Raw genomic sequence first — 19,076 nt, forward strand, 5'->3', positions numbered from 1 at the left:
CTGCATTGGATATCTCTACTTGAATAATGAGAGAATAACAAATGCGCCTTTCCTACTATCTTGCTATGCAAATGTCTTTTATTGACATGCATCTTTACATGGAGTTGAACAGCAGCATGCTGCTGTGTGGCCAACTTGAAACCATAAGCAAAGTTTAGAGGGTCGAAGGCAGAGGAGAGTGACCCGGGAGGAAAGACTACAGGAAGGCCCGAGTTTGTGTTCATTCCCTGGTGCTTTTGTTGGAGGGAGGGGAAGAGCCCTGCACAGGAATCAGAGATACCCAGAGGGACAGAGATGTGAGAAAATGGAGTGAGGCGTGGAGGGGACGACCAAGAGAAGTGTAGTGGGTGGTTCAGGAGTAGAGTCAACAGCCAATGAGAGAGAAGCAGCGGGAGGCGGAGGGGGCGGGGTGGACCAAGAGAAGTGTAGTGGTTGGTTCAGGAGTAGAGTCAACAGCCAATGAGAGAGAAGCAGCGGTAGGCGGAGGGGGGGTGGGGTGGACCAAGAGAAGTGTAGTGGGTGGTTCAGGAGTAGAGTCAACAGCCAATGAGAGAGAAGCAGCGGTAGGCGGAGGGGGGTGGGGTGGACCAAGAGAAGTGTAGTGGGTGGTTCAGGAGTAGAGTCAACAGCCAATGAGAGAGAAGCAGCGGTAGGCGGAGGGGGGGGTGGGGTGAACCAAGAGAAGTGTAGTGGGTGGTTCAGGAGTAGAGTCAACAGCCAATGAGAGAGAAGCAGCGGTAGGCGGAGGGGGGTGGGGTGGACCAAGAGAAGTGTAGTGGGTGGTTCAGGAGTAGAGTCAACAGCCAATGAGAGAGAAGCAGCGGTAGGCGGAGGGGGCGGGGTGGAGAGGGACGGAGGAGGAGGGCGAAGGACAAGAAGAGGAGGGCAGGAACGAGTAGGCTGAAGAAGTGAGTCCGGCAGCTCCAGCCAAGATGGCTTATTCGTTACTCTTCTCAATGCTGTGACAAAACACTTCACAAAAGCAGCTTAGGGAGAGAAGGGCTTGTTTGGTCAGTCTGCTGTCCCTCATGGAAGCAAAGATGACAGAGGGAATGATTTGAAGGCCAAGAATGGAAGCCAGTTGTTTGCAGTCAGGGGGCAGAGAAAGGAGTACTGGGGCCCAGAGCACTTCCTCCTTTTTCTTTTTTATTCAGGACATAGCACCAGCCCGTGGGATCCACATTTGAGGTGGATCTACCCTTCCGGTTAGACCTCTCTGGAAACACCTTCGCAGACATGCCCAGGCTGAGGTGATGCAAATCTAGTCAAGTTGACAGTGGTGATTAACCGTGACAGTAGGTGAAAAGATGGTCCTTTGTGGGGATTTCTTGTCTTAGGGTTTCTATTGCTGTGACAAAACACCATGACCAAAAAGCAACTTGGGGAGGAAAGGGTTTATTTGGCTTATACTTCCATGAAGGAAGTCAGGACAGGAACTCAAACAGGGCAGGATCCCACAGGCAGGAGCTGATGCAGAGGCCACGGAGGGGTGCTGCTTACTAGCTTGTTTCCCCTGGCTTGCTCAGCTTGCCTTCTTACAGAACCCAGGACCACCAGCCCAGGGATAGCATCACCTACCACCATGGGCTGGACCCTCCCCTAGTGATTACTAATTGAGAAAATACCTTATACCTGGATCTCATGGAGGTATTTCCTCCCCCGAGATTCCTTCCTCTCTGATGACTCACAAAACCAGCCAGTACATTTCTCATGAACTTTTCTGAAGTCGTGGTGGAAGGTGGGTGGGAACGCGGCCAATGGACATTTTCACAGCCATCCTCTCCTCTCTTTTTTCTTAAAAACAACAAAAAAGATTTATATTGATTTGTAATTGTGTGTGTGTGTGTGCACCCATGTACTGGTAGAGGTCAGAAGAGGGTGTCAGATTTCCAGGAGCTGGAGATAAAGGCAGATGTGAGCCATCTGACATGATCAGATTCTCTATAGAAGTAGTAAGCTCTGTTAGCTACTGGGAGGTCTCTCCAGACCCCATCCTTTATTTCTTCCAAATCCTGCTCCTGAAAGGTGACACCTGGAGTCCAGGTAAACAATGGAAACTGGCGAGTCCTTCTTATCTCATACCCACTGTTGTCCCTGAGCCCACTTCCAAGGAGCTCACAGTGCCATGGTGGTTACAGACACAGCCGATGAACTTCCTGGCCATGCTGTCTGAGCCACATGACTCTGGGTCTCCACACTCCTCACTCTTCACTTCTCTGAATGTTGCCCCAGGACTTCCCATCAACCCCCGCCCCCCCAAGGTCCATTAGCCCTAGCTTCTCATTCTGTTCTGGTTAGCAGAGGTCGAATGTATGGAGCACCATTTCTTTTTTGTTTGTTTGTTTTTGTTCTCACTGTTTAGTGTGGTGATATTTTATTTGTAACCCCGAGGCTCCAATATTGAAGGTGCAGTGACTCCTGCTGAGAAAAGCCATTCATTAGATGTCCAGTTGCTGCTTCCACAGTGGCATGGGCCACTGAGGCTACACAGTCCTTTCAGGGGCCTCCTTTGTCCTGGAGCCTCAGGTCAAAAACCTGCCTTTTCAGCCTCTTCTCTTGGCTACTTCCCTACCATTCTCAATAGCAGCGAACCTCCCCGCCCCCCGAGACTCCGGGCATTTCTGACCACAAAACCCCTTAAAGTTGGCCTGAGTCACAGTCATTCCTAGAATATGTGGGGCACACTTTTCTGGGTACTCTTACTGTTGCCCTGACTTCTAATTGGTAGCAGCATCTCCTTGACCTTAACTAATGAATCTCCTGATCTGTCTTTCCTGGAGCCGAGCCTCCCTCATCTCTCTTGATAGTCTTGTCTTCCCTTTACTTCTGTTTCCTGAATATTCGGGTTGTGGAATATTCAGACTGTTTATCACACACAGTTACTACAGTATATCCTAATCAGCATATACTAAGCACCTCTTCCCCTTGAACATGGGAAGAACACTGCTGCTTTCACAAGCCCCTGTACATGCTCCTTAGCCTGCTCAGTCTTGGCATCTCTTGGGAACTCAGTAGACTCTGTCTTTCAATTCTGACTTGCATCTTCCCAGCACACCCACTTCCTGGAGAGTAAGTTAGCTCAAGCTGTGGGCGGCTACACGATTTCTTACCTACTGGCTCCTGTGACATTCCCCCTGCCCCCAGATTCCAGCATCCTGGTGCTCTCATTTATTTTCAGTCCTATCATTTGCATTGTTTCCTAACTACAAGAATATTGCATTCTATGTATTAAGAACTTGGAGATAATAGAGAATAAGTAGAACTAAAAATCACATGTAATCTTAACATTAATATACTAGCTTTGTTCCAGTTGTAGTGTACTGCACAAGCACACACACACACACACACACACACACACACACACACACACACACACACATACACAGAAAGAGTGGGAGAGAAAGGGAGGGAGGGAGGGAGGGAGGGAGAGAGAGAGAGAGACAGAGAGAGAGAGAGAGACAGAGAGAGAGAGACAGAGAGAGAGAGAATATCTTTTTCTCCTTGCATGAACACATATTGAATGTGCATTGAATTAATTCAGTTTGACTTAGTGCTGGTGGTGGAGCATCAAAGTCAATGTGACTGTGATCCAGGCTGAAGCCAGATGTTACAGTTACAGAATGGCAGTCTGACATTGTAACAAGCAAGAGTATTGCTACTGTTTTTACTGTCCTTTATTAGTGGTATTCACATTGCAGAAACTGTATTTCTGTGTAAGCAGCAGTGGAGTCTGGCACTGCCCTGTGAGATGTTCCTGTACTTAGTAGGATACAAGCTGTGATGTTTAACAGATTGGCGTTTGCCACTGAGTTCTATGAAGAAGCAGGGCAAATTGGAGCTACTTTATAGTTCCCTAATAGATCCTACTTTTCTTTCTCTCTTTGCTTTCTCAATAATTTCTGTGCTGACAGTGATTTGCTATAGGTGTGGCTGTGTGATTCTGGAGGTCTCACTCCTTAAGAATCTTTTACATAACAAACATGACAAATGATTATTAATTTATCCTGGAAAAGACATGACAAGTCCAAGTTCCTTGAGAGATACACTCTCTAAGCAAATAAACAAGGGAACGAGATCCTAAAGGTTGTTTATGATTAAGGTAGTTTACAAAATAATTCCACATAAGTATAGATTATGATACATTATGTAATTTCTTTTATTCTGCTTTACATTACTATCTATGGTTCTATACACATCTTTGCTTAGAAAGGACATAACAGTCTGTGATGGTAGCAGGCTCATCCTTTCTCTCTTAATAGTTGTACTGTTTCTTTGATGTTCATTTTTTAATTTTTGTTTCTGTGTCTGTATGTACATATGCATGCAAGCGCCCTTGAAGGCCAGAAAAGTGCATCAGATGACCTGGAGCTGGAGTTAAATGTGGTTGTGAGCTGCCTGATGTGGATGTTGGGACCTGAGCGCCTACTTTCTAGAAAAGCAACAAGTGCTGTTAGCTGCTGAATCATCCCTCCTGGCCCCATTAGTGTGAATACATGAATGGGAGCATGTTTATGCCATGTTGCACACGTGGAGGCATTGTCTCAATTCTACTTCCTTCCTTCCAGATGAATCTAGCTTGTGTCCAGTTGACAAAAAACTGCACAGCACTCTCATCAACACCCCCACTGTGATGTAACTTCCTTCCACTAGTGTCCACCTCTTTAAGTCTCCAGTACCCCTCCAAACACCACAGACGAGGGATGAGCTAAGAGCAGGTGACTTGATGTCCTCAGAGGGCCAGTCCGGAGTGGAGGGATCCTGGTGAGCTAATGGAAAGAACTGATAGTAACCAGTGTTGTTGGCGTCTCAGTGAAGACAAAGGACAGGAAGAAGAATGTGTGTTCCCCTCTTTTTAAACAAAAGAAAATAAAATCTAGAATCACATATAGACCCTTTGGGCACATTCAACATTCAAACCAAGACTCAGAAGCTAAAGCAGCCCAGTAGGTTTTGAGCAGATAGAGTGGTTGGAGCTGGACTTGGTGGATCCCTGACAAATACACTCACAAGATGGTGCATCCTGCTCTATTTACTTACTCTAGCACTTTCCTGTAAGATTATTCTTTGAATCGTGTTATTTAATGGCAGAACGACTTTCATCTGTCTGGCTATTCCATAATTTATTAGCCTTTCTCTTTATGTCAGACATGTTCACTCATTTGGTTTCTGGTCAGCCTTAGACTGTCTTTGGGCAGGCTGCGTGCATCCAGTCACTCCTCCTGGTCCTTACCCTTCACATTTGTCATCACTGTGAAGAGACCTCCACAGTAGAGAACTGGTCTCTTGTGGTTCCTTCAGGGAGTCCCCTCAGGTATTTGAAGATGGCTTCATTTCTTCCACTTCCTCCAAGACTGTCCTCAGGCTGACAGACTCTGCCTCACATGGGTTCTGATCCTCATAGCACCTGAACTCTGCCTCACTTGAGGTTCTTAAACTTCTGAGTGTGAAGTCGCAGAGCTTTGAGGCCCTGGCTGGGTCTTCCACAAGCTACCTACCCTCTGTGCTTTCTCCTCCATCCTGGCCAGATTGCCTAGGCTCAGGCATTGGTAAACCCCAGCCTGGGTTTTAGTCAGGTTGGAGGCCGTCTTGGCAGCAATCTGTCCTGTGCACTTTAAGCCTTCCCTACCATGTGTCCTGGCCCATCTTCTCTGCAGCCAATAGCCCCAGCTTTCCTCTGAGGTCTCTGGCTGTTGGGAGGTCTGGTGTGCCTCGGGAGTAAGACACTTTGTGGGCAGATGCCCCACTGTGCTGAGATTCCTGGCCTTTGTTCAGTACCTCTGATCCTCTTTCTGTACCTCTGTTGTTTGAAAATAAAGTCCAAATGTGCAAAGAGTGAGAGACTTCGGATCACTGAGCCCCAAGTAGAATGTGTTCATCAAACCCCTCCCCTCAACACTCAGGGATCTATGCAGAAGAGATGGTGGGAAAATTGTAAGAGCCAGAGAAAAGGAAAAAGCCAGAGGAAACAGCTTCTTCCAGGCACATCGGGACTGATGCACACAGGAGCTCACAGAAACTGTGACAGCACACAGAAGTCCCACACAGGGTCAAACCAGTGTCCCACACTGAGAAGGAGAAATGGACACAAAGTCCCACCCCAACCAAGAAGCCATTGGCAATTGATAACCTGTTAGGAAAGAAAAAAAAATCCTTTTCTTCACTGGAGTGTTACTAGATATATCAACCGCACTCTGTGGCAAGCCTATTGCCCAAGAGTAGCTAAGACATCATGGACTCTGTGTGTGTGTGTGTGTGTGTGTGTGTGCATGTGGGTGTGTATTTGGTTTCATTTGGTATTTTTGTCTTATTGATTGTTTTGGTTTTCATTTTTTTTATTTTATTTTTGAAGAGAGAGAGTGAACATTAAATGTGTGGGAAGGGAGGTGGAGAGGATCTGAGGAGTTGAGGGAGGAGAAAAACATGATCAGAATATATTGCATGAAACAAAAATTTTAAATAAAAAAATACAGTTTAGCACAGAGACACTGGGCCTTCAGCCAGAAGGAAGGTAAAAGAAGCTAGTTTATGGGCACGAACACTGATGGGAACCTGTGTACTGACACCAGTGTTTCAGAGCACGATGGGCCTGGGGAGACAGGATCCCCCAGTGCCGCCATTACTAGTTGGGGTGGGAGGGCCTCTCCCCAGTCTGCATGGCCTGTTTCTTGTCCCCAAGGCTAAGACCTCCCTGCTAGGAGAGGCTCAGTGTCTAGTCTGAGATGATTGCTGCCAGAGAAAGCAGGGCTTGGCTCCACCCTCCTTTCCTCACCCCAATCATAAATCCCTCCCATTTCTGCCACCTCCTGCCCTATGGGATGGGTATGTCTTACAGAGGGTCATCCTGCCTGTGGGGTGGGTATGTTTTACAGAGGGTCATCTTGCCTGTGGGGTGGGTATGTCTTACAGAGGGTCATCCTGCCTGTGGGATGGGTATGTCTTACAGAGGGTCATCCTGCCTGTGGGATGGGTATGTCTTACAGAGGGTCATCCTGCCTGTGGGATGGGTATGTCTTACAGAGGGTCATCCTGCCTGTGGGATGGGTATGTCTTACAGAGGGTCATCCTGCCTGTGCGGTGGGTATGTCTTACAGAGGGTCACACAGCTGGTTAAAACCTGACAAAAAACCTGGATGCAGAGCCCTGTGCTCCCTGTTAGCATTATTTTTCTGTGCATTGTGCTACAAACATCCCACCCTGAGGAGGGCCTGTAGGAATCGTGAGCTCTGCCTTCTATCCGGAGGAGGAAGCGACCCTCCCTTACCCACACTTCAAGAAAAATCCTTCACAGTCTCCCACTGAAATGTTTTGGTTACAAGCTAGATCTTTCCTTTATGTGTCGCAGCTGCACAAGAAATCCAAGTATCCAGTTTTTCAGAACCTAAGCAGTTAACGCTGGAAATTTTGCTGCAAATAAATTGATCAGTATGCAAGACAGTTGTCACGGCTGAATCATGGTCCACAGTTAAGGTAAACAGATCTGTGATGACATTTTCTGAGCAGAATACAAATGCCGTGCACTTGCTCCCAGAGGTTTCTGGCATTTTCTTCCTACACGGGCAGCATATTCTCCTAAGAAGGTGTTGTTCACAAGGAAGAGAGGTCTTTGTTCAACCCTCTGAGAAGGTAGGGCTGGAGCATTTGATGTGCTATCTGTGACGAGCGTCGCTCTGGGAAAGATGGGTATGGAGGGAGCATTTCCTTTGCTTAGTGCCCTCCTTCCTCTTCTCCCACCCATGGAGACAGCCTTTTTGGCTTTTTATTTATTTGAATGGTCATAAAGAGATCCCATGTGTTTGTGTTGTGAAAGTTTGCATGTGGTTAGTTTTCTCCATGTGAAGATCGAGGGCTGTTTTCTCCTCCGTGGATTTCCATGAAATAGAGAGGAGGAGGAGAACAGAATGTCTTTTCGCATTCCCTCCTCTTCTTTCATCTTCATACTCTCAAGATTCACGTTTTCCCAGGCTATTCCTGCCTGCTCTGTTTTATAGGAATCTGACACAGTGTGGCTGGATCTGAAATGAAAACTAGTCTGTGGCTAGATGCTGCGCCATGGGCCATGGATGCTGTATGTGTTGTGGTGAAGCCTGCATCACTTAGTCTGGGCTGATGTTCTAATGTGTGCACAGCTTAGTTACAGCACTATCTAGGAGCTAGCAAGCAGGCGGTTACCCTCTCTGTAGTGGGGAACTCTGTTCCCCGGGGAGGGGGACATCCTTGTAGGTGGGGTTGAATACTGTGGGGTGCTGATATTTCTGTTTCTGTATTGGCCATCAGTTACAATGAGGAACCCTGAGCACAGGTCATTACAAGAGAGTCACATTGGACATAGGGGATAACTGAATCTGTTGAGAGTGGCATTTGGGGGTCAAAGGCTTCCAGAAAGTTCCAGTGACTGAAAGTGAACTGGAAGGTGCACCCTTCCAAGGTGGCTGAAATGGGGTATGCTTGGACACTGTGGAGCAATGGAAGGGCTGCATTCAGGAGAGAACGTCTGCCGTGCTTCTGCAGTCCTTGGATAGGCTATCCCAGGGGTAGCCTCCTTCTGGAAGTCTTCTGGAACCTTCTCTGGCATCCCCAGAGCACAGGGCTTCCTCTCTCACTGCCAGTAGCAGTCAGTGTGAAATGCCCAGCCAGCTTCATGCTCAGTCTTGACTGGGCCTTTTAAAAAAAACCTCTGGCTGCCTTTTGGCTTCCAGCACAGCCTGTGGCTCAAAATAGGCTTTGGAAATGGTCCTTCTGATCCAGACAGACCTGAACAAAGGAAGGGTGCCTGCTTAATCCGGTTCCTTAGCTGGAGTATGGATGGAGAAACTGAAGGCAGTGCCAGCTTCTTCAGGGCCCGTGTCCTCGGAGTTGACAGACACAAGAGGTTACGGATGCCCTTGTCCTTTGCAACAGGTCCCAGCACAAGCTTCTGCGACAGAGTACTTGTCAACTTCCAGCCACTCCAGCCGTGGTTTCCTTCCTTCTCTAGAATTTTCTGCCCATTCAGTGTAGGAGGATCAGGTGACCAAGGTTTTTTTGGGTTTTCCCTTTTTGAGCCTTGAGGCTGACACACCATTATTTTGAGACAGTGACATCATCTTTCCTCTTTGAGGCTCTGTCATCCCAGCCCTGGTCTCTCACCTGGACTCCTGTGACCTTCATTCTCTCTCTCTCGGGAGGAATACAGGTAGAGTGGGACGGTGTCTACACTGAGGAGGGAGGGGCTGATTGGAAACAGGCCTCCTTGAGACTTGGCCCTGGAGTCTAAATGACCAGGGAGTTAACTGGGTGAGGAGAAGGATGAGAGCTTTTCTCACCCAAGGATGTAGTGTGTGCAATGGTCCTGGGGTGGGAGGGGATAGAGTATAGTGTAAGGATGGACAGGGAAGTGTGCCTGGAGCCAGAATGGTGGACAGCAGAGGTGGCAGCAGCCTGACCGTGAAGGAACAAGTTGGTCATGGCAGGGACTCCACACAGCTTTAAGGGTAAAGACAAGAGGAGAACGAGAGTGCCATGGCTGGCTTTATCCAGTCTGGCGGAGTGGGCACTAATAAGAGAGCCAGGGCAGAGCAGGAGGCTGGGGTGTTACCAGCCAGGCCAGCAGCAGAAGATAGACAGACTTGGAGCGGGGACAGCAGGCTTGGGGATCCACAGAGGTGGCGTTGATGTAACACACCTGGAGGAGGTCACCGAGGGGAAACATGCATAAAAGAGGCTGCCTGGGATGCCCTGGAGTCCTGGTGAAGAGCAGCCACTGGAAGGACACATGCAGGATGGCCAAAAAGTGGGTGGCCAGGGATACGGCTCCTGAGAAGCAGGATGATGCTTGAGTAAGGCTGGGGAACCGATCCCACAGAGAGGGTAGGAACAGGAGAGTCACGGTTGGCCATCACCAGCTGTGGCCACTGTATACATAACCGCGGATCTCTGGTGGGGTCATGAGACCACGTCTGAGGAGAGAAGAAGGGCCAGTGAGTGGGAGGAGCAGAGAGGCAGCCATATATAGGGGCTTGGCCACTGCTTTAAACTTTCCCTTGAACAATGGAAACCCCAGCATCTGTTTTAAGGTGGTTTGTGTTTGACGTGTGGTGTTGTTATCATGGAATGCATTTGAGTTTCTGTACAACACCAGACTCCTTTGCTGACTGTGGCAAACCCCCATCTGTATGTGTGAGGCTCATGTCCTTCTTGCTGAAGCCTGACCAGGCTCTGCTTGATCTGCCTATGGGGAATGGGAGTTGAGAGCAGGATGAAGGATGCACCCAAAATTTCTGGGTTCCCTCACCAGCATGCATCAACCCTCTGAAGGAAGTATGGAGCTGTAGCAACCTGCCAAACCGGGGGCCGTGTCTCTGCCCTGCCCATGACTGAGAGCAGGCACTATGGCCATGCCAGGTCCAAGGCAAGGTGCATGGTGTGTGTGTGTGTGTGTGTGTGTGTGTGTGTGTGTGTGTGTGTGTGTACACCTCTCCCATTAGTATCTTCCTTGATCCCACAACTAGTTGTTTGTGTGCACATTGCATCTGTGTAGTTTGTATGGTGTGTCTAAGTGAGGTATGCGTGTGTGCTTAAGTGTGTGTGAATCCGGAAGGGAGGGGGGAAGAGTGGCAGGAAGTGGAGGCTCACTGCTTCACCCAACTCCACTGGAGGAATACAGTGCCTGGTCTGCCGACCCTCCCTCAGACGTGGCCAGCTGCCTGCTGGCACAAAGGGCGAGAATAGAGGGACTGCGCCAGCTCTACTCAGGAAGAAGCCCATCTCAGGCAGCCCAGGCGGGTGCTGTCCCCGTTTTCATGCTTGGGTGACAGCAGTCCCAGGTGAGCACTTTGGGAGGAACAAGGGTCCCAGAGCGTAGCCTTCCCTGCACATCTGTGAGACGGGACCAGGAAGACAAGAATCACAGTCGTGCAGGGAAGAATCTCGTGGTAAGATGATTATGTTTGTTAGCAACCCTGTGCGTGTTTAACTGCATGAACATGCTTACTGTGTGCCTGGTGCCACATCTGAGTGTGTGTACGTGCCTTAATATCTCTGGTCCTCATAACTTCTGGACATGTGCACTGTTTCCTCCCTCTTTACAGATAGGATATCAAGGTGCAGACAAGCGATTTGCTCAAAAGTTATGAAACACTCCCCTCTATGTGTGTGTGTGTGTAAGATACACACACACACACACACACACACACACTGCTCTGTTGAAAAGTACTCTTTTCCTGGGGAGAAATAATTAGAGAGGGGACATTTCTTTTGGTAGACATCATCCATTCTTTTCTGTCCTCACGGCAACTTCGGGATGTAGGTATTTGTCTGACTTTATAGATGAGGCCTCTGCAGCTTGGTGAGTTAAGTCACTTCCCATAACCCCACAGCTCAACTGAGTGGCCCCAAACCACGGCATTTCCTGTGTGCCACACAACTTCTACTGGGACTGTGGTTGAGAGTCTCGGTGTCAGTTCATGGGGTAGCTGGGGTGGGGTCCACAGGGCACCCCACTTCTGCCTGGGTACCTTGAGGATGACAGCCCTGTAGTGAGTGGCTCTGCCACTCTCCAGCTCGGTGGCCTGGCACCCGCCTCTCCCTGCTGAGTTCTCCAGTCCGTAACAAGGGATGCCTTTTTCTACTTCATGGGTGGATGGAAGTCAAGTTCATGACAGGAAGGTGGCAGGGTTCCAGGAAGACAGTACCCAATATAAATCTTGAGCAAAATTCTGTCATTGTTACCAAGCCAATCTGTTCATCATTGGACATGCCTGTTGGAGAGGGCCCCCTTCCTCGGCCTCTGTCCCCTGCATGCATTGCTCCAGTTCACTGGCTATATGCAGTGTTTCCTGTGTGTTCCTCATGAAAAAGTTTTAACATTTGCTATTCTGTTTGTGACATTCAATTAACACATCATTAAACTAATATTAAAACAGCACATGGTGAGGTTGCTGGAATGACTCAGTTGGTAAAGTGCTTGCATTACAAGCATGATCGCCTGAGTTCAGATCCCCAGAACTACCATGTAAAAAGCCAGGCATGGGGGTGCACTTCGTAGTCCCAGAACCTCAGAGACAGAGACAGGAGGATCCCTGGGTCTCACTGCCTGCAGCTTAGCTCAATCAATGAGCTCCAGGTTCAATGAGAGACTCTGTTTCAAAAATTCAACCCACTGAGGACCACACCCAACTAATGTAAAACTCTGGCTTTTGCACACATATGCAAACATGTGCAAACGCATTTACGTGTACACACACACACACACACACACACACACACACACACACACCACCTCGCACTGCATACCACATACCTCCTCAGTCCCCAGACTATCTTGTGGGGCCTGGATACTTTAGCATCTCCATTCATGCCGCTGCGTTGTCTTCCGGAAGGCTGTCTTCGCGGACCCCAGTTGCAGAGTGTGGCAGTGGCTGCATTGTCCTCTAACTGGCTCTGAGGGGTGATTTCTTCCCATACAGTGTGATCACCAGGGTTCCTTCCCCTTGTTTAAGTGTGAAATTCAGAAACTCTGGAGCAAATCGATACTGCCCCCATAGGGTGACTCTGCTTGTTAGTGTTTGGGCATTTTGGCTGTATTTGGTACCAGGCCATGGCTCAAACCTGGCCAGGAACATTTCTGTAGCATCTTCCAGAAGAATCCTGCAATTTTTGCCTGTTTATGCAGCAGTTAAAGGGAACAGCTACCAGGTTTGAGAAGCAGGCATTTACCTTTCCAGGGGAGGTGCCAGCAGACCACATGGGTGTACACAGACACAGGAGAGAGACCAGCAGACCACACAGGTGTACACAGGCAGAAGAGAGAGACCAGCAGATCACATGTGTGTATACAAACAGAGGAGAGAGACCAACAGATCACACAGGTGTACACAGACAGAGGAGAGAGACCTGCAGACCATATGGGTATACACAGGCAGAGAAGAGAGACCAGCAGATCACATGGGTGTACACAGAGGAGAGAGAGCAGCAGATCACATGGGTGTACACAGGCAGAGGAGAGACCAGCAGATCACATGTGTGTACACAGACAGAGGAGAGAGGCCAGCAGATCACATGTGTGTACACAGACAGAGGAGAGAGAGCAGCAGACCACATGGGTGTACACAGGCAGAGGAGAGAGACCAGCAGATCACATGTGTGTACACAGAGGAGAGAGAGCAGCAGATCACATGGGTGTACACAGGCAGAGGAGAGAGACCAGCAGATCACATGTGTGTACACAGAGGAGAGAGGCCAGCAGATCACATGTGTGTACACAGGCAGAGGAGAGAGACCAGCAGATCACACAGGTGTATACATACAGACAGAGGAGAGAGACCAGCAGACCACATGTGTGTACACAGGCAGAGGAGAGAGACCAGCAGACCACATGTGTGTACACAGACAGAGGAGAGACCAGCAGATCACATGTGTGTATACAGACAGAGGAGAGAGACCAGCAGATCACATGTGTGTATACAGACAGAGGAGAGAGACCAGCAGATCACACAGGTGTACACAAGCAGAAGAGAGAGACCTGCTTTCTATTTTCTTGGAATCTATTGCAGATGTCGCCTAAAAAAATCAACATTGGAAACATTTAACATTTAACATGAATGCAAGCCTCAAGGATTGCATCTTCCATTTGGTTTATTTGATATCTAGAAGTGTATTTTGGTTACTAACATGGCATTGGATTAAAATGGACTATCTGTTCCTTAGCTAAATTGTGAAAAGTGGACACAGGAACAGATTTCCTCTCATCACAAAGAATGCCTGTCTCAAACCAGTACCTCATCCCAGTTAAATCCCAGCACCCAGCTGAGCTGTTTACTAGCACTGCGTTCATGACTTTAGTTATGTTATTTGAATGTTTGTTTTCCCAGACATTGTGTTAGGCTCGTGACATCCGTTATTCTTAATTTTAAAAAATGACTTCACAAGATAGGTATTTGAGCATTTCATAGACATTACTGTGACCAATAGTGTCTGTTAATTGGCACCTGCTCGAGCAGCTATTTGGAAATGTTTGACAGCAAACTCGATCTTCCTCTTAGCCCTTTGTAGGTCATTGTTAATGAAATGCATTCGTAGGGAGGAACTGGAGGAGAGAGAGAGAGAGAGAGAGAGAGAGAGAGAGATCCTGAGGTGATTGTGGGATGGACATGCACTGATCAACAGGACACTTTCTCAAAGCTATCTCAAGATAGGAATGGATCTTCAAAATTACCTTCCCCACTTTGTCTTGCCAGCCAGGGTTTAGGGGGCTTTTACTTTCTGCAAGTTGGATCCCAACTGGAAATTTTGTTTTCCTAAAACAAACTTCAGTGGTTATCATCTTTGCTATACCAGGTATTGCCTTTTGGTTGCTACATCCCTCCTCTCTGCGCTGGGAGTGACTGGCCCGGAGGAGCAATGGACATTTTGAGATTTGCAGATGATGGTCAAGATCAACTCCACTCTGATGTTTCCTTCACTCACAGGCATTGAGGGTGTTGGCTTTAACATGCTGAAACTAACATTGCATGGCGCACTGGTATAGCAGGCAATAAATGCTGTTTCCGGAGTCCTAGACATTTATTATCCACTGGATTAATCAAAGCTGAAGTGACTTCTTCACATAGGATTTCTCAGTACGTGTGTAATAGGCATTGGCATTTTTAATAAGGGAGATCGATGCTCAGCTTTTCCGACCATGTTTCCTCTGGAGCTCTTTATCCTGGGAACTCAGAAGGGATGACTACTCTGGAGAACTGGCTTTAGAATGTTGTGACCTGCGGGTTCACCTTGCCTGCTGGACAGCCCTGACCCCCAGCTTGAGACTCAATAGAAGCTGGGAAGTATCAGCTGCTTCTATTTCAGAAAGACATTTAATACCCTATCAGAAGCAGCTTATGTTGAGCTTGTCAGGGCATCGCTGTGCCTGCTACCTCACAGTCTCAAACCCAGGAACTGCCCAAGGGAGGGATTTTTCTTGTATACTTCCTAGTGTATGCACTCGAGACCACCACGGTCCTCAAAACCTTGTGAACACAGTGGAGGGGCTGATTGAAGATTGTTATCAGTATTATCAGATTTCAAAAGTTTTGAGTAGAAAGGCCCAAATATATTTTTTAGCCTATGAGGCAACTGTCACATGACTTCCTAGTTTCCCTAGAGAAAAAACAGTGATAACACCAGGCAGAGGGCAGCCTCAGTGGTCATTCCTTCTGTCCTCAGAGGAGCCCGATGCACACTTTATCCCCAACTGTTCTGCTGGAGTATATCTTATAGACCACTGTGTCCCTTCTGCCCCAGAAAGGCCTGAGCTTAGGAGAGCGACCTCAGCAGAAGGCATTCCAAAGACCAGTGAGCCTTGCCAGCGAAGCTGCTCCAGGGGTTTGTCTTGACAGGGACTTAATCAGTACAGGGTGCCAACAGCCCAGAAAGTGTGAAGAAGAAACTCTGTGACAGGGTGATTAATTTGAAATCAAGGATGTCTAACTTGGTGTTAAAGAGATTCCAGAGATGTCTGGCATATTAGAAACAATATGTTAACTATGGTGAATAGGGAAAAAAATTCACTCCCTTCTGTTGCCCAACATTCTCTTTCTTTACATTGGTATTTGTTCCTAGAAAACCTTGGCTAGGGATACCCAGGTGCCTCAGTGTGAGGCTTTTGCACGAATTCTAATTGGTCTTAATAAAAACCTGGAACCAGATATCAGGGTGGAAGCTGAAAGATCAGAGAAGCAGAGCAAGCCACAGCCACCACCTCTTACCTCAACAACTCCTCAGCCTGAAAGAGAGAGAGTTCCTGTCTCCTCCCGCCTTATATTCCTTTCTCTGCCCAACCATATCACTTCCTGTCTCAACCTTCCTAGTGCTGGGATTAAAGGGGTGTGCCACCACTGCCTGGCTCTGTTTCACTTATAGACTGGATCAATCTTGTGTAGCCCAGTGTGACCTTGAACTCACAGAGATCCAGATGGATCTCTGCCTCTGCCTCTGCCTCCCGAGTGCTAGGATTAAAGGTGTGTGCCACCACTGCCTGACCTCTATGGCTAACTCTGTGGCTAGCTCTGTCCTCTGATCTTCAGGCAAGCTTTGTTTCCTAGATAACAAACAATTTATCACCATGAGGCAACCTCATGATGAAGCCTAATGGGGGATTCTCAATGCCCCTGAATCCATGGGGTCTGACAGTCAGGGTTTCTGAGTCCACACTGAAGGTGGAGGACTAGGCTCTGTGTAGAAGCAAGGTGGAGGTCAGTGGGTACTGCTACAGGCAGACTGTTTCTTAGATTTAGCCTTGTCCCAAGCACTGTGGTTGGTGCCAGCTTTAGCGCTCTCTCTCTCTCTCTCTCTCTCTCTCTCTCTCTCTCTCTCTCTCTCTCTCTCTCTCTCTCTCTCTTTCTCTCTCTGTCTGTCTCTGTCTCTCTCTCTCTGTCTCTTTGGCTTTCCCTTCCACCTAGATAGCCCACCAGCCTCCAGGTGACTGGGAAGCATGAGTCCCTTAACTGCTGCTGCAAAGCTGCTCTCGTGCTTCTTAACCACTGACTTGAGCACTCAGTTGGGAGTCCTGCCCAGAAGTGAAAAGCAGAGGCCAGGGAGCCCAGGACTGGCCCAGTCAAGTGACTGGCAGTGAGCCAAGTGGCCACAGCACCAGGTCCTCGGGGCTCCCTCCCAGGTGGGCTTTCTTGGGGCAGTGTGACAGCTTTCTTGCTTGTCATTGGATTTTTCTGTCATTAACAAAACTTCTTGTCTCTGTTGACTTGCAGAAATGGCTTCTGACATACCTGGATCTGTGACCTTGCCTGTTGCCCCCATGGCGGCCACTGGGCAGGTGAGGATGGCAGGGGCCATGCCTGCCCGAGGAGGAAAGCGGCGATCCGGGTAAGCAGACCCAGCGTTTCCAGGAACCAGCCTTAGTCAAAGTTGAGCAATGCTCTTGACCTGTTAGAAAGTATTGTTTTTTTTTCCCCCTCCTGGAGAGTGAAAGCTCAGCAGTTTGCATCCTGTTTAGATTTTGCAAGAGTCCTAAACATGCACATGATTTGCTTCTAAGTTTTCTGGGTCCTGGCACCCAGCTGGGGATTTCTGTTTGCTTGTCCTTGTAGGGAGAGTGTGCTGTAGGGGCCTGCTGGGCCTTGGTTGTGCTAGCTCTCTGAAGGGAGGCGTTCACTCTCAACTGCCTGAACATTCCGGCCTCATTTGGCAGATCCAGCGCCAGGAACTGTAAACGATCTGACTGGGGCCCTCCAACCTTCCCTCCAATGCTCATCTGTCCTAGGAATGTGCAGGAATTCCTTTGGCCAGGATCCAGCGCCCGAGCACCAGCCAGATATGTTGAATATTGCTCAGATAATAAAGAGAATAAGTATTAAGCTCTGTTGACTCTACTGGTTTTAATAGGTCACAGACCGCTTTTGAGCAGATGAAACCCAAATGGGCACCAACTTGTTTTGAATGATGTTAGCATCTATACCCAGAACCCAAGTCAATCCAACCAAAGGAAGAACATAGCTGGTATTTCCCAGCTCAGTGTATTGCTCAACCCTGTTCCCCGTTGATCCCTTCTTTTTCAGTTGAGTAATTAATAAGTAAGCTGTCTCATGATGTTGCTTGGTTTCTGATCACACACCCCATGATTAGAGCTATCCAGTGAGAACAGAACACACCTTCCATAGCCCCAAGACTGCGGGCTGGACCCATGTTGGAATGGTCCAGTGTTTTAATCCCAAGAGCCTCTTCCAAGCCCTGTGATGTTTAAAGAGGCACAGAGGCAAGGGGACACTGAGGCAATGTGTTCTGTTTGCTGCTGCTGGGTCTCCTCAGTGGGCGGCGCCACAAATAACTACCTGGTAAAGACTGTGACTTGCCTCTGGGGCTTTGTGTACAGCCGCCTGCTATCTGAGCCATCGTTCCTGTTAACTGTAGACCGAGTTCAGCTGTATAACTTCATAAAAGAATGTGTAGAGTGTTAAAATATCCGTTTTCCAATTTAAAAAAATCCAGATGATTTCAAATGCTACTATTTTATCTCACATTCTTTAGTGAGAAGCCCCATTGTTCCTCCTTGTCTTTTTCCAAAGAGATGAGACTAGGCTTCAATGAGCCCTTTAGGTTAGTCTAAGGGCTTTCTCCCACCCCATGCTGAAGACCCATGAGCTCTCCCTGTGCTGGGGGTGTCTGTGAGCCTCTGTCTCCTCATGGTTTGGGCTGTAGAGTCCTAACGCAATCCTGGAGTCATTGCACTTAAGACAGTTTCATGTAGGACTTAGTACCGTGGCTGGAATTCCCCACAGCTGTCCTCTGGGCTGTATCATCGCACACACTCTTTTAGTTCCTTCTCTCTTGCTTTGACACACCATGACCAAGGCAAGTTACGGAAGGCGGAGAGGTTTATTTGAGGAATGAGAGTCCATCCCCACCACAGTGGGAAAGTCCAGCAGCAGGCAGGCATTGCAACTAGAGCAGCTGAGAGCTCACACCTGAAACCACAGACAAGAAGCCGAGAGTAAACTGGGAATGGCATGTGGCCTTTGAAACTCAGTGACACATGGCCATACCTCCTAAGCCTGCCCCAAAAGGCTCACCAACTGGGGGCCAAGTATTGAAATATGTGAGACTGTCGGAGACATTGACATATCATTCAAACCAATACAAACACACACACACACACACACACACACACACACACACACACACACACACACACACACGGTGCCATGGTACCAGAAGCTAGTGTGGGCACCGGGTAGGCTACTCTTAGGCTTGGGTTCCATTCCACATACAGCTGAGGAAGCAACCTATGAAGAAAGGAGGCAGAGATGAAGATAGGTGGGCAGTGGCCTCCGACATTCTGCCATAAGATGAGGCTGGGGTTCTCTGAAAGCAGACAATGAACTGGACCTTTGCTTGGAAGCCTGTTCCCCTTGCCGTCTTTCTTGGAGTCTGTATGCTGCCTGTTCTTTCCTCCTGTCAGATGGTGGGAATAAGACCCCATGACTTAGAGACTCATGCTGGGTCTAAGAAGGGGAACCTCCATTTTTAAAGACCTGTTTCCATAGTAATTCTTGCATCTGGCACTGTTTAAATCTCTTCACCTGATACTGGTCCCTTCTATTGTGAGA

The 19,076-nt window shown here is 48.3% G+C and overlaps 1 protein-coding gene across 7 annotated transcripts in view; it reads left to right on the forward strand.

Annotated features, from left to right (window-relative positions):
* Arnt2 (aryl hydrocarbon receptor nuclear translocator 2) overlaps positions 1-19,076 on the forward strand; it is a 161,912-nt gene that overhangs the window by 30,552 nt on the left and 112,284 nt on the right. For 4 of the 7 annotated variants that reach the window (XM_052713842.1, XM_052713841.1, XM_052713843.1 and 1 more), the window contains one exon: positions 16,722-16,836. In XM_052713842.1, the coding sequence (XP_052569802.1) occupies positions 16,722-16,836 (115 nt within the window). Of the gene's footprint in view, positions 1-7,356; positions 7,468-7,496; positions 7,624-9,069; positions 9,173-16,721; positions 16,837-19,076 lie in introns of those variants that run through there. The other 3 variants (XM_052713846.1, XM_052713844.1, XM_052713845.1) reach the window with 3 other exon arrangements.

Source organism: Peromyscus californicus, unplaced genomic scaffold, assembly GCF_007827085.1.
Source record: "Peromyscus californicus insignis strain IS unplaced genomic scaffold, ASM782708v3 Scaffold_4__1_contigs__length_199733344, whole genome shotgun sequence".
NCBI classification, from domain to species: domain Eukaryota; kingdom Metazoa; phylum Chordata; class Mammalia; order Rodentia; family Cricetidae; genus Peromyscus; species Peromyscus californicus.